The sequence below is a fragment of the Notolepis coatsorum genome, assembly GCF_963971535.1.
Source record: "Notolepis coatsorum genome assembly, chromosome: 3".
Taxonomy (NCBI): Eukaryota; Metazoa; Chordata; class Actinopteri; order Aulopiformes; family Paralepididae; genus Notolepis; species Notolepis coatsorum.
The window spans coordinates 145,598,642-145,625,582 of NC_140167.1; the positions used below are offsets into that span (position 1 = coordinate 145,598,642).

The 26,941-nt window shown below is 40.6% G+C and overlaps 1 protein-coding gene across 1 annotated transcript in view; it reads left to right on the forward strand.

The window, feature by feature from the left end:
* Positions 1 to 1,000: 1,000 nt before the first annotated feature.
* lrrfip1a (leucine rich repeat (in FLII) interacting protein 1a) overlaps positions 1,001 to 26,941 on the forward strand; it is a 216,017-nt gene continuing 190,076 nt past the window's right edge. The window contains 1 exon segment of the mRNA XM_084311573.1: positions 1,001 to 1,577. Coding sequence (XP_084167699.1) covers positions 1,488 to 1,577 — 90 coding nt within the window. The 5' untranslated portion in view covers positions 1,001 to 1,487.

Consider the following 26,941-nt stretch of genomic DNA (forward strand, 5'->3'; position numbering starts at 1 on the left):
CAACTTATGTTTCTTCTCAATAATTCTTTATGGTTCCAGAATGCGCCCTTTGCAATTCCGGTTCTTCTCTTAATGTCCATGTTAGCTCTTCCACCTTCACTGATCCAGCTTCCAAGGTACGTGTACTCCGAGTCCTTCACTTGTTCAAGTTTTTCTCCATCCACCTGTATTTTACAAACAGTTCCTGGTGTTTTTTCAATGATCATATTACTTTAAATATATAAATATATAATTTATTCCAAAATAGGCATGTGTTCTATCTTGTTTCTCCATAATGTCTGCTCACATTGCATCAAACCAACACAAGGAGGCGACATTGCACGTGCATTTAAGTAGCACGAAAGTAGCAGTAGCCTATTTACTCTATACTTACTGTAATTTAACAGCATTTTAAACCATTAAGTGGAGGTACGTCACGTCCACGCCACCCTCGTTCTCCCATGTCTGCACATTGTAATGGCAACGTGGACCACCGAGAGGAATTATTCGCAATATAACCTGTTGGTAGCTGGAAACTCGTGTACATACCGTAGTCATAAGTGAAATGTGGGACATCAATTATTTTGATGACCACAAGAAAACGGAAATAAATACAATAGGTCATCATTTAACAGTTTTTCCATGTAACATACTTTTAGTTTTAAGGCTTAAAAAATCTGTGTATTATTTGATAGGTTAGGAGCCTAATTTATTGAGGCATATTTAACAACGAAACATTGCCGGTATACCTTTAAGAAGTACACGATAAGATTCTGTTTTTAGAGTTCGCCGGTCATCATTAAAAATAGCAGGGAGGGTGTGAGAGAGAGGGTGCGACAGCAGCAAGCAATGTGGTGGCTGAACCCCTGAACCTGTATAGAGTAGAGTTCTCAAACAGGACTGTTTCAAGCTGGGCTTTCAACTCTACTGACTCCTGACAGCTCAGAGTCTGTCATTATACACCAGGTGTACTGGTCCTCTTCAGCAGGCCTGAACTTAACAACATTACGGGATAGTTTAACGGGACGTCCTGTTATTCTATCCATATAGGTATTTCTTATTTGAAGAGTGGTACATACTTTATTACGGTTTTAATATAGACTTCAGTTGACTACTTCTGAATTTCTCAGGGACTGCGTTGGAAGTGCACGTGTTATAATAAATGTTGCCATGTTCGGCCACACGGTAGTTTAAAAGACTGGTTGTTGTAGCAACTGTGGTGGTTTTGATTGAAACTTGTCACAAAGTTGCGGGTTGAAACACAGGAAAACAAACACAGGAAGACGTCTTGAGAGACGGATATGTCTCACAATGACCCATGCTGTCGGCGTGGACGGTGAAGAACAGATTGCGTTCCCCGTCTGCTCTTTGACGTGTTAATAACGACACATGTTTCCCAGGTTTTAGGGGCGCGATTTGGGACTACTGCTCTTTTCCGTGTTGGATTATTCGCTGAACGTTTTGGACCATTGTTATAAAAACCGTAATTGGACGAGAATCGCGAAGACATGGGGACACAAGGCACGGGACGGAAAAGAAACCCTAATAAGGAGAAGTCGACGGCAGAGGATGATGCTCTAAACCTAATAGCAAGAGAGGTAAGTGTTTTTTTCTCTCTCCAGATGTCTCGTTCCATAATTATATTATGCCTTCATTGACCGACGAAGATACGCAGAATGACACAATTGTGGAAGAAGACCCCAAGGACACTTGACAGCCTGTCCGACTGTTCTCCCACCTTCCCCTCCTCTTCCTCCCATCAGATGCGGATGAGGAGCACACATGATGCAAAACCTAGTCGAAATCATTCCCAAACAGCCCAAAATGCTGGTATATCATCTTTCGTGCCCTCTTTTTACACGAATTGTGATTTTCCAATACGGATGATCATGTGCCCACTCCCAACTAACCGGGTCCCGTAGGCAGGCTACACCCCCACCTCACTCCACTGTACCCCAGTCACACCCCACCCCCTTGAACAGTCATTAAACATCTTATCAGTACATCTCTAGAACTTCACTATGAATTGAAAATGGGGGACCCTGATGTAAGTAAGTTGCATCCACTGGTGTGTATTGAGCCGTACTGTATTGTACCCATTCTGCAATCTGTTAAATAAAGTTATCATTCATTCATTTATTTATTCATCTACTGTGTAATGGACGCATGGATGAATGCTTTGTGTCAACATCCTTTTGCGTTGCCCTCGGTGAAACATTTGGGTGTGAAGGATTATCAAACCTACTATGTTCTTCATGCGCTAACCTGCCTTTACCCCAGCCTTTTTTACCATTAGATTTGGCAGGAGTGAGTCCGAGTGACATGCGGTCCCAGGCGGCTGCTTCCAACAGGTGCTGAAGTCGTGTTATGACTGGTTGCACTCTTTCAGGGGGGTGGGGGTACCTGATACCTGATACCTTTTCTGTTGAGTCACGTATTGTTTGATTTCTCAACAGTACCTGTAATTAAACACAGTTATGATCAGCCAGATGTAGCATAAATGGATGTTTTGCGTCCAACATAATTATGCCCGGTGTGTTTTAGTTCCCTGGTTGATTACTTGAGTGTGTGAGTCTGACACCACTTTGAAAGTGAGAAGGCTGTTTTTCCACATTTTTATATGATCCTCTTTGAGGTCTGAAAGCATTACACACTGTCACCCTTGCTAAGGTGAGTCTTTATTCTGGGAGTTCAGTTTAATGATGTAAGCATGCGCCAAAAGGTGCACTTTACACTGTACTGTGGCATCACAGCCACAGGCCAAACACCAGGAGAGGAAAGCTTTAGCTGGGAGGAAGTTAGGTCTGTGCAAACCTACGCCGGATGTTGCATCAAATTAGCAACCCCTGATATTTTACATGCACACCCCATTGGCTCTTATTTTAGCACAGTATTTGCGTGTGGGCCCATTACCCATGGCAAGTCTGCAGCAGTCTGCAATTTGAATGTTATCATTTCCTTTTAACTACGTAGCACACTGCCATTTACTCTACAGTAAGCTGTTCCTCTGTACATTCCTGCAGTTGGTAATTGTTGCCAGTCATAGGCTATTTGCAGTGGCTGGGAATGTGCTCTGGCCAAAGGTTTGAGAGTTCTCTCACAATGGTTAGCAGCAGCAGGATGGTTTCATTTCCAGAAATGTTCTTTTGAGGTGTCTGTCCCTCTTTCTGATTGCAATTTGGGACAATGTCGGGACCATAGATATATATAGAACACTAGATAGCTTACCCGCGCTGCCGCCATGCTCTAAGACAAACTCTAAGCTTAACCAACTTCGAAAGAGCGCCTAAGCTTAACCAGTGTAGACACTTGCGGTCCCACGATTGGGCGTACATGTCACATGACCAGAAATGAATTGCCGAACTCTGTTGTAGAAAGCATACAAGCCTGCCGGCCAATGGAGAGCGACGTTGTCGTAGGGCGGCCATCTTGCTCCAGGCAGCTCAGCTACTGATAACATTAATGTCTACTTTTTTACTTAAAAGCCGTTTTTTTTTTTTTTTTTTTTAACAAACCGCTTGAATCATAGCCACGTTAATAATGCTTGTAATAAACCAAACCGTTTGTAAATCCGTCAATATTTCAGCGAGTTATGAGTATTTTTGTCTGTGCAGCTCACTCACCCTCACTCAATGCTGACTGGAGCAAGATGGCGGCGGTTCAGCGACGCTGGTGACTCCGCCTTAAGCTATCTAGTGTTCTATATATATCTATGGTCGGGACAACATAACATCACAGATCACTTCCTGTAGCATGGGTGAAGCATGCTGGGGGGTAAGGTAGAGAAATCCTGTGCCTTTAAGTGGTGCTTGGGTCAGGTCCCCTCACTGGCAGTGGTCTGACAGGATGGTATGTCAGTGTACTGATGAGCGGGCCTATTCTGCAACAAGAGCTTTATAAATAGACACTCCTTAAAGATCAGCTGTTCCTGCACCCTGTTTTCAGACCAGGCCTATGATGGGGGGTGGGGAGTGGGAAAGGGGTTAGGGAGGGAGGGGGGGGGGTAAAAAATTATGGTATGAGCCCACTAACTGGGCCAACCTGACAACGGCCTGACGGTGCACTGAGGGCATACATTTAAAGGCATGTTTTGACATTCTAAATGATTACTCCGGTATTTTCTTTCTTCAGCCACTTGTCTAGTTTGGATGAAAACATTTCTACGTTGCTTCAAATGTTAATAGAAAACATACCTTAACATCCCTCCTTGGAACTCATAGATATCGCTCGCCGCAAGCTAGCTCATTACAGCTTATCCTAGCAGCAGCGTTCATTGGTTTCAGTGAAAGTTAACAGTTATAACCAGCTCCAAATGTACAACATTTACCCCATAATGCAACAAGTGCATTGCAAAAAACAATACTAAACCAAACTATAATATAATATAGCTAAACAAAAATGTTATGGTGACACTTTAATGAATTTCGGCAAAGACTCTTTGTATCTTGAGGTGCTCCATTAGTATCGGGTTGCTTGCTGTGCTCTCACCGTATCAAAGGGTTCAGGGAAACTGTCAATAATGTATCCCCTGGCTAAGCTTGAGTCCACACACCAGGAAGGAATGTTTGCCCCGGAAGCCATACAGTTGTATTTCTGTATAGTGGTCAAACGATATGGGCTTTTCAATAGCCGATGCCGATACAGATATTTAGAGAGCAGGGCGACTGGTGGTCGATATCATTTTAATTTAAATTTGTATGAATTTTAGAAAAATACAACCATTTTAAAATAACAAATGAGAAACAAAATTGCCAAAATAGCTGGTTGATGCAAAGAAACACGGACTTGGCTTATATTTAGACTGACAAAATATTGCTAACTTTTGGGATATAAAATATTGCAGTAGTCTTTCCCCTCAAAGATATTGGTGAACTTTGAAGCCCTATTTGGCCTCTTTCCAGGTAAGCTAGCATTAGAATTGAGGCCGCAAAAGTTAGATATTTTAAAAACCGCCGCTATTTCTCTACTGTTGTGATTTAAAATCTCTGTCAAACATTTATTATAAACTTAACATGCAGTTAGGAAATACATTGGTAAGACTCACCAGAAAAACGACTTTAATAAATATGCACAAGCTTAGAGCCTTATTATTAATATTGTCCCACTTTTCAAATGTCACTGCTTTATCTGTGACACCTGGAGGCGGTAACAATGAATGCCATTTACAGTCTTGTCCCACTGAGGGTTGAGCTACTAACAATATTGGCTATTGTAGTGGTAATGGTGTATATGAAATAATTTCCTGTGTAATTCATGGAATTAGTCATATAAGCAGATTTTAATAATTAACTAATTGGAGAAAACGCACAATAACCCTTGCAGAGGGATTGATTTATATAACCATTAACCCCTGTTTGCCAACGTCAAAGCCCTAAATGTTGCTATTTTGTCAACATCCTGTCAATGCCCTGCTAAAACAATAGGCCTATTTGTACTGGGTGTAGGCTAGTAGGCTCTTATGGACACCCTGCTCATGACCAGTCTTTACCAGAGTCTGGGAAAAAACACTTTGATGTGGCTGAAAAAAAGTCTGTAATTAAGAATTGTTTTTAATGGGAGTCGCTCCCCCTCTTTTGAATCAAGTAATTACAGGTATTGTTTGTTGCTATCATTTGGCTTTGTCGCTCCCTGATGAGCAGACCAACTGCCACTTGGTCACAACAATTAAGATCAAAGGTTTGTACGGACAGAGAATAGTTGGGTGATGAAGGATACTGTAGATCAAATCATTCCTTACTAGCCCTCACTGGTGGGAGCTTTAGCTTGCCAGGCTACCTGATTGATTGAAAACTTGATTGAAAACTTTATTAACAGATTGCAGAATGGGTACAATACAGTACAGCTCAATACACACAATTGTTAAGGGGATGCAGACCAGAGAAAGACTTTCGTCTTGTTTACATCAGGGTCCCCCATTTTCAATTCATCAGCACCTTATGTGCTCTGGTTAGCCAAATGTATTTATTTATTTGTTTTTACCATAATTCCAGGGTAGGGTCGCTGAGCATGGATGCTCTTTTTCAGAAACTCCCTGCTTCATACTCACACAGTTCCACAAGGGATCTATATGGCACCATAAAAGGTTCACTGTTGATCGGCTGCTTGGCTTTCCAAGAACAGCTTTGTGGTGCTAGTTGGAACCTTTTGCTTTCAGAGTGTTGGTGTTTTTGTTTACCATTTTCTATATAGTGATCCATGTATGCTCTGTGTACTTCAATGGCACACTAGGGAATTGTAAAGCATCCTTGTTCCAACTTTAGTGTTACCAGCTGTAGTTAGTTGTACTGCAGGGCCTCCTCCAGCTCTGTCCACAGTATGCCAGGTTTGATCCCCTGGTGTGGTGTTGGATATCAACCACTACTGTAATGGTGACAGTCCTGGAATTTGGCCTGAGGCGAACACGGAAGATTCTGGTGAAGAGTCAGTCCCAGTGTGGATGTTACTGAAAGATCACCCCCTGATTTATATGTTGCAGTGAGTTTCTAGTTGCTTGCTTGTGGATGCAGATTTGGTCTAAATTGTGTTGAATTGGAATAGGAGATAATTGAGTAAACTAATGATCGCTTGATTTGTGATGGGTTGTTGAATTTCAGAACTGAAGTTAACAAGAGTTCAAATCTGTCATACTTTTTCTCATTTTTGTCTGGCATGTCCGTCCTACATTCTACGTTGCATGTCTTCTCAAAAGGCTCAGACGTTACTATACTGTATTATTACAAATTGATGTGAAGTGATTCTTCAACTTTCAATTCGATTGTCCTTTTGTATGTCATTCCTCTCTCATGCCATAGGATGTTTGTTCATGTTATAATGAATGACAGCCCAAGGACACAAGAATAATGAATTCAGAAATATGATTATTTTCCCCAGTGGTATTCCCTTTTTAATGACAGAAACTATAGCTTTGCTGAAGTCATTTAAATATCTACTACACACGGACAGCAAAATTATTTTGTTGGCTGTTATAACAGAGCTTTGCCGTGGTGAGTCATCGGATCCTGAGTCCTAAACTATGGAGATAAGATAAGATATTCCTTTATTGTATGGGCATGGTAATAGTAAAAAGACAATAAATATAGGCAATACAATTATAATGACAAAATATAAAACAACCAGTGTAAACAATCTAATAAAAACACGAGAAAGTAAACGATGTAATGAAAGGTACAGGTGAGGGTCTGTATGTCCTAACGGTTATATTATATGTTACAATAAATATGGGCAATAAAGAATTTGAATCTGAATATCTATAGGCTACTAATGAGTAAAGTAAACAGTACAGGTGCAGTATACACAAGGTACACTAAATGGCATGATATGTGACAAATAAAACAACTTGAAACTTGAGTCTGTGCAGGTTAGGTGGTAAGAGTCAGACATACTCAGTGGTCAGACATTCCTAGTAGTTGTCGAGTTCTGCCTCCTTTAGTTCTCCGGCTGCTGGCAGCAGTCCCTGCCCACGGTTGTAGAGATGATAACACAGAAACCCTGCACCCTAAAGACATGTTCTCTCACAGTATTAGTACTCCGAGGGGAGTTTGTGGTGGAAAGTATTTACCAGTGCCGTATCTCACGCTACGTCTGTATTGCTTTTTTTTGGATGCCCATTAGCTGTGAGCTCGTCCTGCTGGGGTCTGGACATAAGAATGCACACTGCAGACATACAGGAGGCCGACTAACATCTTAAAAACATACAGTAAAAGATATACAGACCTACAGTCAAAACTAAAAGAACAGAAACAAAGCATTGAGCAACATGACAAATGCACACAAATGGACAGTAGCCTACATCACAAATGTAGAGATTGCCAATGTAATAATGACTAATCATAGTTTGTGTGTGTTGTGTTAACTAGTATTTTTTTGAGGACGGCATACTTTTTTGCAAACCAAAACAACATACTTTATACTTATAGCACATGCATGAGCCTGGTCTCTTTTGAAAGATGACATTCTGACGTTTCTGATTCCAGAAAAAAGATTCACTTTTAGTGCTAACGTAATAGAGTAACATAGGTCTGAACTTGAGTTGTAGAAAAACTTGTTACTCAAGTTTTTCTGTAGTAGTTAGTAGTCCAGAGGTAGTATTTCCCCAGAAGGTGGTATGGCTTACAAATCCATACGGACCCATAGCCTGAAGCCTTATGTAGTACATGTCCAAATTTCATAAAGATCCATTCAGAAATGACAAATGAGTGATTAGGAGTGATTTAAACTGTACACAAAAGAAAAACTCAGTTTTCTCAGACTTCAATTCATTCGGCTGTTTTTCTCTTCCTGTTTTCGCTTGTTAGTTTTTTAGATTCATACATCCCCACACTGTGGTATCATTGGAAAGCCACACTCATTGGCTACAACCCTCCACAATCATTTTCGAGATCGCCAAATGATTGACGGAACTAGAGCCCCAAGAGTCGGGAGTGGTATTTTGCGCAATACCGTGTACTTAACAGGCAGTGTAGTTAACAAAGAGAGGCAGAGTTAATGAGGCGTATGACGTTTGTTGCATTGGAGGCGCAAGATTTTGCAGGTAAGAGGGGGGATTTTTTTTATTTCTTTTTAATATTCGAATTTCTCCCGTTCGAATCCTGTGCCCATCGAACGAAGCTTCGAAGTATTTAGTGTAAGGTAGGAAGAACACCTTCTCGTCTCAGTGTTGAGGGTGTGTAAGGTAGGACACCTTCTCATCTCAGTGTTGACTGTTGAGGGTGTGTAAGGTAGGAGGTCTGATTGATTGATTGATTGATAACTTTATTAACAGATTGCAGAATGGGTACAATACAGTACGGCTCAATACACACAATTGTTAAGGGGATGCAGACCAGAGAAAGACTTTCATTTTGTTTACATCAGGGTCCCCCATTTTCAATTCATAATGACATTTATGACATACACGACATACAAGATATACAGTACTTTAGGGCTGACCTTCGAATATTTTTTTGGAATTCGAAGCTTCGGGGCAGAGATTAGATTTTAATTCGAAGCTTCGAGATAAAAAAAAATAATAATAATAATTTCTTTTTATATATTTTTTTCATTTATTTTGGTTGTGGGACTTGTACAGCACTTTGTTCAACTTTGTCAGTGCTGTAAAGTTTAAACCTTTTTAAATCTTAGACAAACGAAACACTTTGCTTTCATGAAATATTGTAAGCCGTCATTTGAGGCTTTATAAAAGCAGCACAATGAACACAAATCTGTCAGTGCCGAGTCCGACCTCATCTTAAATAACAAACGGCATTGCTTGTTGTAATTAACAAAGAGGCAGAGTTGATTTTGCACAAAAATCAGCCCTACATTACTGTTACATCCAGACATTTATGGACCACCTTCTTGTCTCAGTGTTGAGTAGGAGGAACACTATCGCCAGTGACTTTTAGGATCTCATTGTTTTGTCAATGAGGGGATGCAGAGAAGACAAATGTAAACTCTGGATTAAGGTGCCAGGTTGGTGTTGGGTGACAGAGGCACCCAACAGGCAGAGGCGCAGTGGTGCATTGTCGAGGAGAATCAAGTGTTTAGAGAGGATTAGTCTGCAGGTTTAACCACAAGGATGGGGCTGCACCCCTCCCCCCTAATATCATCTGGGGGACAAGCTAGGAAACTTGCAAGCATCATCTTCACGGTGCCTTTTCCCAGTGTGCCATTCCATTCAACCAATCGAGTAGCTAAGCATGCCAGAGTGTCGTCAAAGTGGACTGATGTGCCAGTGCACACACATTATGCCCTAAAGTACTTAAGCAAACACTAATAGTCTAAACATTTCCTCATATATTTCATGATCATGTTTATACACAAACCACCCAGATCATCCGGTGAGCCTCGCCACTCTGACCCCAGACAAGGCAAGTCTCCATAAAAGGACGTGTGTCTGCTTCCTCTTGATGACATCACACTTGGGGCCCATGGAGATTGTTATCACAAAACGCTTTCCTGTTTATTCATCACTGTTGAGTTGCTTCTATGGTAAAACCCAGGGAAAAGCGATTGGTAGTGGGGGTGGTGGTGGCAGGGGTAGACCATTAATACATTACTATGTAGTGTGCTACACTTAGTATGAAATGTAAGCAGTTGCATGCCGACTAGGGATGCCCCGATCACGTTTTTTGCCACCGATACCGATCACCGATCGTCATGAGCCATATCGGCCGATACCGATCCGATACCGATTGTTTTTGATTAAAAAGAAATTAAAAATTATTTTATATAAATTTTTTTTCTTTTTTTTTTTTTATATAAAATATATATATTATATAATTAGACTTGTACTTGTATTATCTGCGACTGCGAGACATCGCCACCACGCAACAAGTCAAAATGCTCACTATCTGCAAACAGCTCCACTGTCTGTGTGTACTCTAGTAGCCCAGCTCCAAAAAGGATTCTCCGGCGCTGCAGCGGGACCCCATTGGTAACGTTAAGTGCTTTGGTCATTTCACATTCAGCAAGCCCTCAGCTCGAATACGCATTAAATCAATGTTATAAGACATTGATATCAAGAGCTATCTGTAGCTACTGCTAGCCGGCTAGATGACGTTAAGACAGAACTTTAGTTCAATGGGACATTTCGTTTTGAACAGTAAACGAACGTCAGCTAACGCAAGCTAACTGAGGTATGAACATGAACTACTAGACTTTCTGGATCATTTGTTGATATCAGGAGCTATCGGTAGCTAGCCGGCTAAATACCGTTAGACAATGCCTACTAAACGTGAATAGTTGACTGAGTAATTTTGTTTAAACAGTAACGATAGCTAGGTAGCTAACGTTAGCGCAGGTCGAATGCAGTGCACTACAGACTCGAGCAGAGGAGCCGCACCTCTTTGTTTACAAACTCTACACGGGGGCGGGCGGGGCTAGGGAGGAGGAGCAGCGGCAGTTTGCAGGTCGTGTGTGTCTGAGACAGACAGCGAGTGAGAGCTTCGCTTGATCGGTTTCCGCTATCGGCGAATATGACTAATTATCGGAATTCACAGATTGCATATTTATACTGAGTATCGGCCGATAACGATCGGTGGCAGATTGATCGGGGCATCCATAATGCCGACCAATTGCTTATGCGCAAACCCTGACTGATGACATTGCTTAATGATCAACTCTACTGCTCCTTATTGCATGCCAAGCAACAATAGCTGCAGGTGAGCAATAACAGGAGTACAGAAATGTTGCATGTGGTTAGAATCATTATCTGTTATGGTGTTTAATGTGAATGTGAAAGCCAAAACAGACCTGCCCTGCCCTGACATGCTATCACAATGTCTTACGGTCACATTGTTGGTTGCCTTGGTGATAAGCCCATTTGTTAGTGATGATGGCATGCGAATCCTTGCCTCATTTATGTGATTTGATTCCGAATGAGGGTAACTTTTCAGTCAAGTTGAATATAAAGCCACAACGCTTTAATAAAGTTTTCAACGCTTTGGACAGGCTCTTGTAAGAAGTGAGGCGTCAAGTGGAGGATAAGTGTATAGTAGTGGAGCTCTAAGCCTTCGCTAATATTTTTCCATCAACATGCTGCATTAACTGTTAGGGATGGGAATTGATACGATTTTATCCATACGATTCCATTATTGATTCTGCTTATCGATACAATTCTTTACCGATTCCCTTATCGATTCCTGATACATTTATAATTGGAAATGCAACAGAACTAAGCTGGTTAGAATAACAACATGCAACTTGACATTTCTGATTGTCATTTATCATTTATTGTTGAGCCCCCATGTCAGAAAAATACAAAAACTGTAAAAAATAAATGAACTATTAAATAAAATAATGTATTTGAGAACTAATTTAATCTATTGAACTGTAGTTGCATTCAACAGGTCGTTATTGCAAAAGAGAATTTGTTAGCAATAACCTACCTGTAAAAATAAAGGCCAGCTCAGTCTGTTCTCTCTCTGTCTCTCTCTGCAATGAGCATGGCTATTTAGCTAGCTAGCGGCTAACGTTACTTTACCATGTAAATGAATGACTAGGATGCTTTGCAAAGCCCTTTCAGTTTTTACTGCACACACACAACGTTCGCAACATCGAGCCCTTTAGGTTTTCCTAGTCAAGAAATCAAATAGTCTGCTATGGCTGCATGCGTGGCGCTAACGTTATTGTTTTTAAATGCGCAACTGTCGGAAAAACATGACATTGATAAGAGGAATCGATAGTCACGGAGGCATGCGATTCCAGGAATCGGAAAATTAGGAACCGGTTCCCAATCGATTCCGATTCTCGATTCCCATCCCTATTAACTGTACATCTTAGCTATCACAAACAGTCTTCCTTTACTACAACAATGGCTACCATGTTTATCTGTTCCATGATTCCAGCCTAACAACTCCTTTTTGTCCAGCATCTGCCCATCCCTTTTCATACCTTTTCATTTTACCTACATTTTACATCAGCATTCCCTTAATAATGAACTCTGAGAATATCATAATAAAAATAAATCACCAATAGTAACTAAAACTCTAGGGCTGTCCTTGACTAAATAAATTCATAGTCTACTACAGGGGTCAGCAACCTTTTTGACATGAGTGCCTGTTTGAAATATAGTTGTAACTAATGTGCCTCAACAATATTCCATGCATCGTAATTTTTTTTCTCTCATAATCAGGTCTTTTTAATGATAATTTTTACATTATTACATCATTATTGTTATTATTAACAATATTATTACATGTAACGTGAGCAGCTTGGCAGCTCTTCCTGCATTCTACAGCCTGTGATAACTAACTCCTCTTGGGAGTAGGGATGCCCCCCGAAACCTGGTTCTAAACTAAATTAGAAAAAACCGGAGTATTGATCAGCTCCGACGTTAACCGTACTGCTATCAGTAGTCTAGGAGCGGATTAGCTACGGAGCTAACAGTGTACCATCCATCTGCGACGCAACGGTGGACACTGAGTAATGTTAACGTTATGACGAGTTCATACTACACTACACGTATGAACTCGACATAACGTTAACGTTACTCCGTTTAAATGAAGTGTTTAATTAGCAGCAATCTGTTGTTGAAAATGTATCGTTAAACCGGAAATGGAATGCGAGGACAGGAAGTCGTCATCAATCGTTGTAGTCTTTTAGTCTTAACAGTCTGGAATTAATGTATGCATTCAAAAGTGCTGAATAAATGTTTTATGGGCCCATAATAGTGATTATTAATATTATTTAAGTTAAGTTTAGCCATAATCATGTATTTTGCCATAATCAGGTAGCTAAAAAAAAATAAAAAAAAACATATATATATATTTATATTAATCATTTTCGGCCTTTCGGCATTCGGTTTTCGGCCAACTGTTTCCTATTTTCGGTATCGGTTTCGGCCAAGAATTTCCCATTCGGTGCATCCCTATTATTTATTTATATATTGATGTGATGTCGATTGATATGAATAGCGCGCTACGTTAATATAGAGAGATGAAAACAATACGAGGAAATGGGCGAGGACTATTGATGTGAGAGATGAAAACAATATGTTATTTATATATTGATGTGATGTCGATTGATATGAATAGCGCGTTACGTTAATATAGAGAGATGAAAACAATACGAGGAAATGGGCTACGTTAACACTTTCTTTGCCAGGCTTATGTACATCATTATACCGTCCTCTGCCAGCTCTATTTGTCTATGGAGAAGTTCCCCTTCTTTGCAGGGCTATAACTTTTTAAATTGTATTGTTAAATTGACATTACTATGGCCCATTCAACGTCAATTATCTATCGTTCAGGATGTGGGAACGTTATACTTTTTCATTCACATATTCATACTAAAATACGGTCTAAAGTATAAATATGTTTTTATCGTTTTCTCCAGCATTCTACAGAACGTGATTTATAGCCCTAAATGCATTATATTGATGATCAAATACAGTTTGATAGCGATCGGTGCGAGATAAAAAATTTCAAATGGACGTGCTTCTAGAAGTTACTACTTATCATCTGATGTTGACCGGATGGGGGGGGGGGGTCGTTTATAATTCCGTGGCCAACGTTAGATGATTCATCTAGTGTGGGTGATATGATCATTAGAGCAGTTTGTATCGAACACGGTAAAAAAAAACGCTGAAACTCACCCCAGTCTCCTCGGGCCGTTGGGCGATGAGCGTGGAGCAAAAATATTCCTATTATGGGATGTTGAAATATGCGATCCATCTTCAGGTTGTAGAATAGTATATACGTCCAAATCATGTTGTTTATCGAGTTATTGGTAACGGATCGTTATCCATTGTGTCGCGCTCGAGTCCCGGGACCTATAGCGAGTGATCGGACCGAATTTGGATGAGCACCAGTTTCCGGTTTGGGCGATCCGCCGATCGGCCACTAGATGGCGCTCTTGAACCGTTGGAGAGTTGAGAGCGGATCAACAGTAGATTTCAAGTCTCCGGGGGAGAAATATGATTGCGATCACAGATTTTTGAAATATTGATCTCAATGACGTGTTACGGCGTCATTGGCAGAATTAGCATGGCGGGGAATGACGAGTTAAGGTGTCCTTGGCGACCAAAGTGTTATAGAGAGATGAAAACAATACGAGGAAATGGGCGAGGACTATTGATGTGAGAGATGAAAACAATACGTTATTTATATATTGATGTGATGTCGATTGATATGAATAGCGCGAGATGAAAACAATACGAGGAAATGGGCGAGGACTTGGGCTGTGGAACTGAAAGCTAGGTGCAACGCGATTGGGCGCTGAGAGAAACGTCAGTGGCCAATCAGGCCGCGCAAACCGAACGCGGAAGGACAACTGCGTTGGGGAAAGTATTCACGCGACTGGGACGGCGTTCTAAATGTTTCATTCACTTAAATAGAATCCAGGGCCCTCATTTATCAATGTTGCGTACGCGCAGATATGTGCGTAACCCGCGCGTACGATCATTTCTAAACAAAGTGTGGAACTTATCAATTTGAACGTGTACTTGACTTTGTGCGTATATATACGCACAGCTCCGACCGTGCGTACCTGGCGCCCAGCGGTAGAATATGGAGACTACAACGCAGAAATAAGCTTTCGTGCATTACTTCCAACACTGGCGCGTGTTCTGTATGACCCGTAATTCATTATAGTTCATTGTAAAATAGCGACAGTAGTGTAATTATAACGGGCTCACGCGCGGATGGTTGGTCTGCTTGTTTGGCACGGGGGGCAGACGCAGAACACCCACCTCCAAACCTCCAAAGGAAATGCTTTCTACTTCAATTTGTTGGTTAGAATAGATGACCTCCGTAGCTCCGTTGAAACTTCACTGAGACTAAAAGACAGTCTATTTGTGAGCTCCCACACAGACGTGATAATAATAATAATAATAATAATTATTATTATTATTATTATTATTATTATTATTATTATTATTATTATTATTATTATTATTATTATTATTATTATTATTATTATTATTATTATTATTATTAATAATAATAATAATAATTATTAATAACAATAATAATTAATAACAATAATAATAATAGCTTCATTTTATATAGTGCCTTTCAAGAGACCCAATGTTGCTTTACATAGGGGAAAAAAATAACAAAGTAACAAACATGCACAGACACAACATATAAATATGATGATGGGATTCAAGTTCGCGTTTTTATTGATCACATAGGATAGGCAGGCTATACATAGGCTACATGGCACGGTCCATCGTGATATTGGAGATGGATCGAGCAATAGACTGTTACTGTCTGTACCACCCATGTAGCTGTCAAAGCTCCATCACAAATGCAGTTATGTGAATAGAAAGGTTCTTGTATACTCTCGTATATAGGCTACCTAATACCGACATCAAAATAGATTGTATGCCTCTACAAATCATATGCAGGTAGAAAATTGACGGAAAATCCGTCACGATTTGGAATGAAATTTACAGAGAACTTTAATCCCTGGGTATTAATCGAACGAAACGAAGAAAAAGCAGGGATATTCCAGCATGGTTATACCGGTGATGCGGTATTCAGCCAACTCTGCGGTGGGCGTGATGCAACAGCGATACCGCGGTAATGCGGTTATCGTGGCAGCTCTAGTTAACGGTCTTTATTAGTGTTTGTGCTGCCCTGAGCAGGGCTGTACGCTAATCTTTTTCACTAGGGGCACACTTGCCCCTAAATGAGAAATTTAGGGGCAAAGAATATTTTTTAGGGGCAAATTTTTAAATAACTATTTTACCATTATAGTAGGACTGGGCGATATGGCCTCTAAATGATATCGCGATATTTTTTGGCCATATCACGATACACGATATATATCGCAATATTTTGACATTTCCTCTAAAGCACTTAAAAATGCTTGATTTAACCCTTTGATGCATACAGTCACGCCAATATGATGATTATAATAAGTCCCTGCAACATATGTTTGCATTATTAAACCATGAAGATGCTTTAAAAAATTATTGAATGAAAATGTACTAAGAGTACATTTATTTACATCTAAGACCATTTATATAAAAACTCTTGGGTGCCTTTTTTTTGCACAGTACTGTGTTTTCTATCCACTTTAGCCAAACACACACACACACATATATGTATGTATATATATATATATATATATATATATATATATATATATATACATACATACATACCGGTACCGTTGGGTACCGGTATCGATTCACAGGTACCGGTACCGGTATCGGTTCAAATGTGAAAGGTACCCATCCCTAGTATTTATACTATAACGTTTGGCTACTTTAAATCATTGAATGTAGAGAGAGAGCGAGAGAGAGGGAGCGAGAACGAATGAGAGCCAGCCCCCCCCCTCGGGTTTTGTTCTAGGTTCGCGTTTTGATCGTCTAAGCTGCCGTAGGTGATGACGTCACACTCGAATGTAAACGGGAAGAGTTTAACACACGGAGATGGAAACTGGATGATATACAGAAAGGAATAACCAATACATATGAAGTTATGTTTAAACTTATGTTGTCAAGCGTTGTCAATATAACCCACCCCCTTTCCTCACGAATGGAACTAGTGTTGTGGAGTCCGCTTTGAGCATTTTCCAGGGTTAGCAGCTAACGCTAGCTAGTTAGCTTAGCATAGTCCTAATGGATAACTTGGTTCAAGTTTTCAAGTTTCTTTAATAGTTGTCATACAGAAGTACAGAATACTTTCATACAAAATGCTTCTTACTGATATGCTCCAGAGACTGTGCTAGACAAGATAAGTATCAAATAACATAGTATAGCATGTAAATTAGAAGTAGAAAATGAGGTCACAGTGTTCAGTATAGACATATGTACAATGTTCGATGCAGAATAGACGTAACTGAGTTACCATATAATATACAATACTATGCAGTGTACTAATATACAATAGCAGCTAACGTTAGCCCATTGCTTGTGTCAATTAAATTGCATGTTATTAAAGGTCCGCCCTGGTCTGTCTAATGAAATTACAACCGCAACATTATGTCGAACTGTACAGCCCTGGTTGTAGGCTAATGTTTAAAAAAAAAATTATCCAATTTGTATGGATTAATTTAAGAGTGAAATGCGAATGAAGGGTTGAAATCACTACTCGCAACCTTGCCCCCAAATATAATTTTCCACTCGCACGGGCCAAATTAAGGGACAATTTGCGATCATCTCGTCGCAGTGTACAGCCCTGCTGAGGCAGCAATGGTCTTTAGGAAGTTAATATATGTCTGTCAGCCTGTCGCGTATTTCTCCCAGGCGTTCGCTCGGTTTAGTAAATTTGTCCACATTTCATGGGAGTGTTTCATTACCGTATATGGTTAATTACGGGCAGTGCTATATGCAAATACTTAAAATCGTGCACGAGCACGGAGCGTAGAACAAGTGGCATTTATCAACATGGAGTACTTGCAGGTGTGCGTAGGACCTGTGTACGCACGTGTGATAAATCCCGATTTTTCTGTACGTACACACATTCTAAATTCTGTGCTTAAGAACGAAAATAGAACACTTTCTAAGGATTGTTGATAAATGAGAGCCCTGGGGGTCCCAGCGCTGCCATGGTGCTGTCCTACAGTACATTGCTGAATTTCCACATTGTCATCAAGGAAACGGCGTCTAGACCTGTTTTTTTCTTAAGAACCTTGTGCAGTCCCAGCTCTTGTATTGTGTCGACTACACAGTCCCATTATGATGCTATAAAACTCTTTATTAGCACTAGGGATGCACGATAATTATTGGGCCGATATCAGCAATTATGACGTCATCCCGATAAACCCGATAACGTTATTAATAGCTCCGATAATATAATATATTTGTTGGTAAAAAAAATGCGGTGTGGGTGAATTTGGATGAAGTGCGTTTGTTTTGACTGTCGGCTCCTCCCCTATGCCAGTACTGTTGTACGACTGATAGCGTGTGGTTTAGGAACAGGCCGTTTTACACAAATCCAGCGCTCCTTTTCTTGGCTGTGACGTAGCCACGTACGTTTCTTGAAAGCAGCGCGGATGTAAACAAAGATGGCGCCGCTAGTGGGGATTGTTTCAGAGGGGAAAAGTTCGCTTGCTATTTGTAATAAATGCAATGCAGAAGTTCCACGAGGAGGGAAAAGTGCAGCGGCTTGTGATACATCCAACCTAGCCTAGCAGGTCACCTGCGGCATCATCACCGCTGCGATGGTGTGTTATTGTGTTAACTTAAAAGCCTGCGACGACGCCGGGAGCTAAGCAAAGCTAGCCCCTTTCGTGGCTGTGATGCAACCCTTGGTTGAATACGCAGTCACTTATTGCTCCGTAGTAGCCAGGTTAATTTGCACCACCAAGGACTGCTTAAAAGCTAGCGGCTTGAGCCCTTGGGTCATTTCTGTCAAACTTCTTTAATTTAGCAAACGACTCGTCAATAGGTACAAGCGTGCTTGCGCCGTCGTCGTAGGCTTCTAACACCATCGCAGCGGTGGTGATGCCGCAGGCGACCTGCTAGGCTATGTGTCCACTCAAAGCCTTTTTTTCAAGGCGGACGGCTTTGAAAAAAGAAGAAAAAAAAGCTTTGAGCGTCTTAGGTTGGATGTATTATAAGTTGTTGACGGATTGTGAATTTTCATTTGGAAAAATAAATATGGTCACTTTATCAGTCAAAACTGTTGTCTTGGCTTTTGTTTCTGTTGTCTGGTTAGGTCAAAACTACAGGAATATACATTTAAGTTGGTGTTAAGTTATTGTCCTGTGAAGTCTTTTTATGTATTATTATTATTGTATTGTGATATGTTTTGTTTCATGTTGGAAAAAAAAGAAAAAAAAATTTGATACAAAAAAACATATACATTAAAAAAAAGAAATACAATAAATATCGGTTATCGATATTGGTTATCGGCTTGAGGAGCATAAAGTTATCGGTGTCCAAAAAATCAATATTGTGCATCCCTAATTAGCACACTCTTAGTACTAGGGATGCACCGATCCGATATTGATATCGGATATCGGCCCCGATATCACTAAAATAGCTTGATTGGGTATCGGTAAAAAAAACATGTATCGGATTTCTTAATTTTTTTAAAATGTTATAATATAATAATAAATAAAATAAGAAATAACAATTCAGTACATTTAGATCTGTGTTAATTTGTTACATTTAGTTTCACTAAGTTAGGAAAGTAATGTTTTAAGTCGAGCCTGATGTTGCCTTGCACAAAATAATGATCCCAGTCTCTTCCACACAGTGAGGCATACAGTTTATTAATTGAACAATGGGTATCGGATCGGTACTTGGTATCGGCCGATACCCAAAGGCCAGGTATCGGTATCGGGACTGAAAAAGTCGGATCGGTGCATCCCTGTAAGGCTATGGTACCATGTAATAGGCTACCCTGTACCTGTAATACCCTGTAGTCGGGGGGCGAAATTAAAGCCTGCCACCCGCCATTGGCGATCAGTTTTTACGTTTGGCGCCTCCCACTGAGAGGTCTGCTCGCCGTGTGGCGGGCAATCAAATAGTCATGTAAAAACCGAAAATCATGATCCAATTCTGAGCGGAGTTCTCACTCGCTGTCTCAGCACAGACATGCAGTGCATGTCTAGGACCGCTACCCTTCCTAATTTATGCAAATGACATGTCGTCAGCCTGTGATTGCAACTTGTTCCTGTTTGCGGACGACTCAGCCCTGCTGGTCTCTGACAAGAACAAATTGCAGGTTGAAAAAACCCTCAGCACGGAACTAGGCAAAATCTGCATATGGCTCGCTGATAACAAACTATCATTACACATGGGCAAAACAGAGTCCATTCTCTTCGGCTCAAATAACAAACTCAGCAAGACCGACGGATTCTCAGTTACAGTGGGTGACAATATTGTCACAAGGAAAGACGAAATTACCTACCTGGGTTCCATCCTAGAGGCAAATCTTTCCTGTGACAAAATGGCATCCAATGTAATAAAAAAAAGTCAACCAACGAACTAGATTCTTGTACCGGATCTCCTCTCTGGTAAACAAGAATACCCTGAAGACTCTGGCAGGAGCACTCATACAAGGGTACTATGACTATGCGTGCACCTCATGGTACCAAAGCACCTCAAAGGCGCTTAAAACAAAATTACAAACATCACAAAACAAACTGGTCAGACTACTACTTGACCTGAACCCCAGAACCCACCTCACCCCTGCCCACTTTGACAACCTAGGATGGCTTAGAGTAGACGACAGAGTACAGCAACTTGCAATGGGCCTGGTCTACAAGATACACTATACGACCGGGGTGCCCATGTACATGTCAAAATACTTCCCAAAGGTCAGTGAATACCACAACCACTACACCAGAGGAAGCTCAACAAATCATGTTAAACCCAGATTCGGCTCAAACAAGGGACTAAACACGTTTCGCAATTATGCCACAACAATGTGGAACGCCCTACCCAAAGCTGTAAAGGAATGTGAATCCCTGCCCACATTCAAAACCGCTTTTAAAGAGCACCTACGGGAGGCTGCAATTCGAAACTGGCCACCGTAAATGCCCAAAACCCCCACCACCTCCTAATAGACAGTCTCCTCCCCATCATATGTATATACTCTGTCAGGATCTAGGGGTAACAGTACTGTATATTTGAATACCGCTTATGTCACAAATGTATCAGTACTAAATACCTATATGTCCCTATGCCATAAATGTCATGTATGTTGTGTATGTCATAAATGTCTATATGAATTGAAAATGGGGGACCCTGATGGAAACAAGACAAACGTCTTTCTCAGGTCTGCATCCCCTTAACAATTGTATGTATTGAGCCGTACTGTATTGTACCCATTCTGCAATCTGTTAAATAAAGTTTTCATTCATTCATTCATTCATTCATTCATTCATTCATTCATCCTCCTACCCCTCCTGCACCTGTTTCTGTATGCTGCATGTAAACAGAGGACAGTCACCGTGACGTTAGTCTAGTCAGAGGGACCTCCGTGAGCTAATGTTAGCTACTGTTACAAAATGACCCAGTCAACTATTCACTTTTAGTTTAATACATGAGGCATTGTGTAACGTTATCCAGCCGGCTAGCTACTGATAGCTCCCGACATCAACAACTGCTCCAGCAAGTGTCCAGTGCATAATACCTCCGTTGGCTAGGTAGCTCATGTTAGCCCACGTTAGCTCACTAGTCACTACGAAATGTCCCAGTAAACAAAATAGTTCAGAGGCGTTGTCCCAACGCCATCCAGCAGTAGCTACAGATAGTCCTGACATCAATGTCCTACAACATGCGTATTCGAGCCCCTGGCTTACATCGCATGAGGGCTGCTGAATAGGGTCCAGCTGCAGCGCAGGAGAATCCTTGCTGGAGGCCACTCGAGTATACACACAGACAGTGGAGCTGTTTGCAGACAGCGAGGTGGCGATGTCTCGCAGATAATACAACTACAAGTATGATTATATAATATATATATTTTATTAAAAAAAAATTATATAAAATAATAATAATAATTTTTTTAATAAAAAAAAAAGTTGGCAGGTAAGAAATATGCTTGGCGGGTAGATTCTTCCCATCTACCCGCCACTGGCCGGTGAGTCAAAAAGTTAATTTCGCCCCCTGCCTGTAGTACCATATTGTACCCTGTACTATCATGTAGTACCATGTAATAATACCCTGCTGTACCATGTAGCACTCTGTTCCACCATGTAGTACCATGTAATAGGCCTGCGCTGTAGTATCATGTAATACAAGAAAACGATTCTTAACTCTCAAGCAACGCTCGTACGTCACTGTGGCTCGGCAGACAAAATATTAACCTGCCCCGTTCCATGTTTGTTCATGGCGCTGCTAGAATTTGCATACCTTTACTCCAAATGAAGTTACCTCGTGTGGAAATCAATGTTATCAGTGCAGGAACAACAGATGCAGCACTTATCATGCACGGATATCCTCTGACTGGGCTCCAGAGAAACCTTTACAGCACAGTTGCCTGATGTAGAAAAGTCTGAAACACACTTATATTTTCTCTTAATTAAAAAAAATCATGGTTTTTCTTTTAACCCTTTCACTACCACACTATAGAAGGTATAGAAAGGGTTAACCTTCTGTAGTGAACGGTTAACCACCTTCTGTAGTGTGGTAGGGAAAGCGTTAACCCTTTGTAGTGTGGTAGTGAAAGCGTTAACTCTTTGTAGTGGCAGTGAAAGGGTTAAGTATACGGACGGTTGTGTACGGTGTATATTTTGGCGTAACAAGTATACGTTGTTGAATGGTGACCCGTGGAAACTACTGCACTGGGCGGAGCTATTTGTTTGACCTCAGACGGAGTGGCTCACACAGTTGCTAACCGATTCGTCTGTACTGAGAATTGTGCAGCTGTTTGTGTGTGTTTGCAGTGGAGCTTGTGGTCAACGCAGCCTGCTGTCAGTGAAGGCAGGCGGGAGGACAGCTGGCCGTAAACTGTTTCCTTCCTATTTTCTTTCACAGCAGCCCCTTTTTAAAGGAACACTCCGCCCACAAAATAATGCAGCTTTATTATACCCCTAATCTCACACATCTTAACTATAAAGGAAGGAATCTCTGTCTGCGCGCGTGTCTGCCTGTGACCCGTCCTTCGCATATCTTGAGAGCGGTTCATCCGGTGGACTCCACACTCGGCGGGTGTCTTGGTTTGGTGCCGTTTGGCCAGATGGTCGTGCTATAACAACAAACTTTACGTTTTGGCCTGTAATAGCCAGATTATTATTATTATTATTATTTTTAAATGCATTGGCTTATAAAATAGGTGGAGCTAAAGTACTGTTTTGGGTTTTGTCTACAAAGATTATGGGCATGATAAATCTGATTAAAGTTTTGGGTGGAGTGTTCCTTTAATCATCTAGCTTCCCTATGCTTAGAAAGATGAGATAAGATAAGATATTCCTTTATTGATCCCCTTGGGGAAATTCAGGAATCATAGCAGCATGGGGGAGGGGGGAGCGGAGGTACAGGTAGTAAAAAGCAGTGTAAACAATAGGGATGCACCGATATGAAAATTTGCCACAGATACCGATTGTTCAACTAACACAATCGGCCGATACCGAATTACCGATACCGATATTTGTGACAAAAAATAAATAAATAAAAATGTATATACTTTATTTGTTTTTTAGTTTTTTTATGAAACTACTGTATATTTGTACATTTTGTATGTCTCTAAATGTTTTGATGAATTGAAAATAGAGGACCCTTATGTAAAAAAGCCGAAAATCTTTTTCTTGTCTTCATCCTCCAGTCCACTGAGCTGTACTGTATTGTACCCATTCTGCAATCTGTTAATAAAGTTTTCAATCAATCAATCAGACAAATGTATAGAAAAGCTTTTATTATAACCATATAAAAAAATTATATTATTGTTTATGAAAATGTTTTAGCCCTATGCTTGACTATTATTTTAGGCATGGCAACAAATAAAATAATAATAATAAAATGAATAAATAAAATATTAAATAAATAAATAGGCTACACGTCTCTCTTTTTGTGTTACAAATTGTGCTCACCGATATGAACATAGGCCTCTTTACTTACTTTAAAAAAGGAAACATCAAGAAATATGTTTATTAGGGATGCCCCGATCGATCGGCCAGCGATCGGTGTCGGCCGATATTCAGTATAAATATGAGATCGGTGAATTCCGATAATGCTTTATTTTCGCCGATCGTGAAAACCGATCGAAAAACATAATCCAATTCTTAGCGGAGATCTCACTCGCTGACTTCTCTCTCAGACACACAGAGCTGCAGCGCACTGCTCCTCCCCCTCCTCCTCCCCTGCCTCTCCCTTACCCGTGTCAACAAATGCTCCGGCAATAGTCTGCTCTAGTCTAGTGCATGCGATCTCTGTGAGCTAACGTTAGCTACAGTACCTAGCTATCGTTACTGTTTAAACAAAATTACCCAGTCAACTATTCACTTTTAGTTTAATACATGAGGCATTGTCTAACGGTATCTAGCCGGCTAGCTACTGATGGCTCCTGATATCAACAAATGCTCCAGCAATAGTCTAGTAGTGCATGATACCTCCGTTAGCTCGGTAGCTCACGTTAGCTCACTGTTCAAAACGAAATGTCCCATAAATAGTTCACTGAGGCGTTGTCATAACTAGGGCTGCAACGATTAGTCGACATAATCGACGACGTCGATTATAAAAAATCGTCGACGAGAAATTGTTGCGTCGATTAGTCATTAAAAAAAAAAAAAAAAAAAACTTTATTTAATTTTTTTTTTTTTTTTTTGCACTACCTATCTTTGTGAGAGTGGCTTCTCAGGGTTCCAGACAACATCATAACATGATGATCCCATAGCAAATTTTGGACATTGAAAACATTGTTCCCCTGCAGGAGATGATGATCAGACTAGACACACAATACATTACACACGCACTCCTCTCACTCACACACAGCGATCAGAGTAAGACACACACATACACACTCCTCTCACTCACACACAGCGATCAGAGTAAGACACACACACATACACACTCCTCTCACTCACACACAGCGATCAGAGTAAGACACACACACATTCACACTCCTCTCCCTCACACACAGCGATCAGAGTAAGACACACACACATTCACACTCCTCTCACTCACACACAGCGATCAGAGTAAGACACACACACATACACAAATTACACAGTACACACCTCTCACTCACACAGCGATCAGAGTAAGACACACACACAAATTACACAGTACACACACTCCTCTCACTCACACAGCGATCAGAGTAAGACACACACACATACACACACACACGGACTCCTCTCACACACAGCAAACAAAAGTTATTTAAAGTACACTTCCACTTTAATTTGTATTATTTAATTTATTTATCTTGTTATGAGTGATTGCTGTATTGTTCTTCAAATACATTTTCATTTAAAGTGGCTTAAAGATCCAAATTCAAATGTTTCATGAGTCATTATTTTAATTTGCTATGGGATCATCATGTTATGATGTTGTTGTTTGGTCCTGACAAGAGTCTCAAAGTATGGGGTGATGGTAGACAAGCAACTCTGAGGTCATGCTCAATGTCCAATCTGTTCCTCTGCTCTGTCTTCAGCTGGACCAGAGCTGAGAAGCCACTTTCACAAAGATAGGTAATTTAAAAAAAAAAAAAAAAAAAATGTGTTGTTGTTAGGGTTGTTGTTGTTTACAATGGTTTTCGATTAGTCGACTAATCGAAAAAATAATCGGCAGATTAGTCGACTACCAAATTAGTCATTAGTTGCAGCCCTAGTCTTAACGTTATCTAGCCGGCTAGCAGTAGCTACAGATAGCTCCTGATATCAATGTTGTATAACATTGATTCGATGCGTATTCGAGCCCCTGGCTTGCTTCGCAGTCACGAAAGGGGCTAGCTGAGGGAGTAGGGTATATCTGCAGAGCCGCAGATATACCCTGCTGAGGGCATGCTGAATGTGATTTGACAAAAGCAGAGTATACACACAGACAGTGGAGATAGCGAGCATTTTGACTTGTTGCGTGGTGGCGATGTCTTGCAGATAATACAACTACACGTATAATTATATAATATATATATTTTATAAAAAAATAAGTATATATATATATTTTTTTTTATAAAACCAAAAACTATCGGTATCGGCCGATATGGCTCATAGACTATCGGTGATCGGTATCTGTGGCAAAAAACGTGATCGGGGCATCCCTAATGTTTATGGTATTAATTCCACCATGCCATGTGTGTTTTTATTTTATAATGCTCATGAGTCATGATTATTGCTGAAGTCTGAGTCATACAATACTCACTGGCTTTCATAACAGACTAACTTGTCTTGCTCAAGACTTGTTTATTAGTTTAAGAGAGCACTATTTCTCTCAACCAAAGCAATGCAGGTAGATGGCAACAGAACAATTTTGATTGACAGTCGATTCTGCCAATTACGTCACACCGCTTGCACCGCCTCTGCTGTTCTTACCACCAATCGGCAAGCGCTTATTCGTTTTTTACTTCCGGGAAGTCCGCCATTGATCTGAACCACAACAACCTATCGGCGCTAATAACTTTAGCTCCCCGCGGCCCACGAGTAGACTACCAGCGCTCCGCAGGAGTACTAAACGAGGCAATGATTTTACTGCAACGAATGTTATAATAAAAGCTTTTCTATACATTTGTCTGATTGAAAACTTTAACAGATTGCAGAATGGGTACAATTCAGTACGGGCTGTCTGAGCAAAGGAAGGAAGTGAGAGATATGAATGAGTAATGCTTGCTATGGTCGGGTAAAGTTTCAAGTTTCAAGTTTCTTTTCAAGTAAATACGCTGATGTTATTGAACGTGTAACTATATAATGTTAATGCCACAAAACGAATGCCTTTGTTAATCATAAGTAGTAACTTTGATGCAGAAGCTTGTGTGGGCAGGTCGCTTGACTGAAACTTTTTTCAAAGTTTGAACGTGTGGACCAGATCGACGCGACACAAATTGACGGATATTTATCGGCTACTGCCATCGGCACATTTGAGCTTATCGACCGATAGGCCGATGGCAGTCAACAAGGCACTTATCGGCCGATACCGATACCC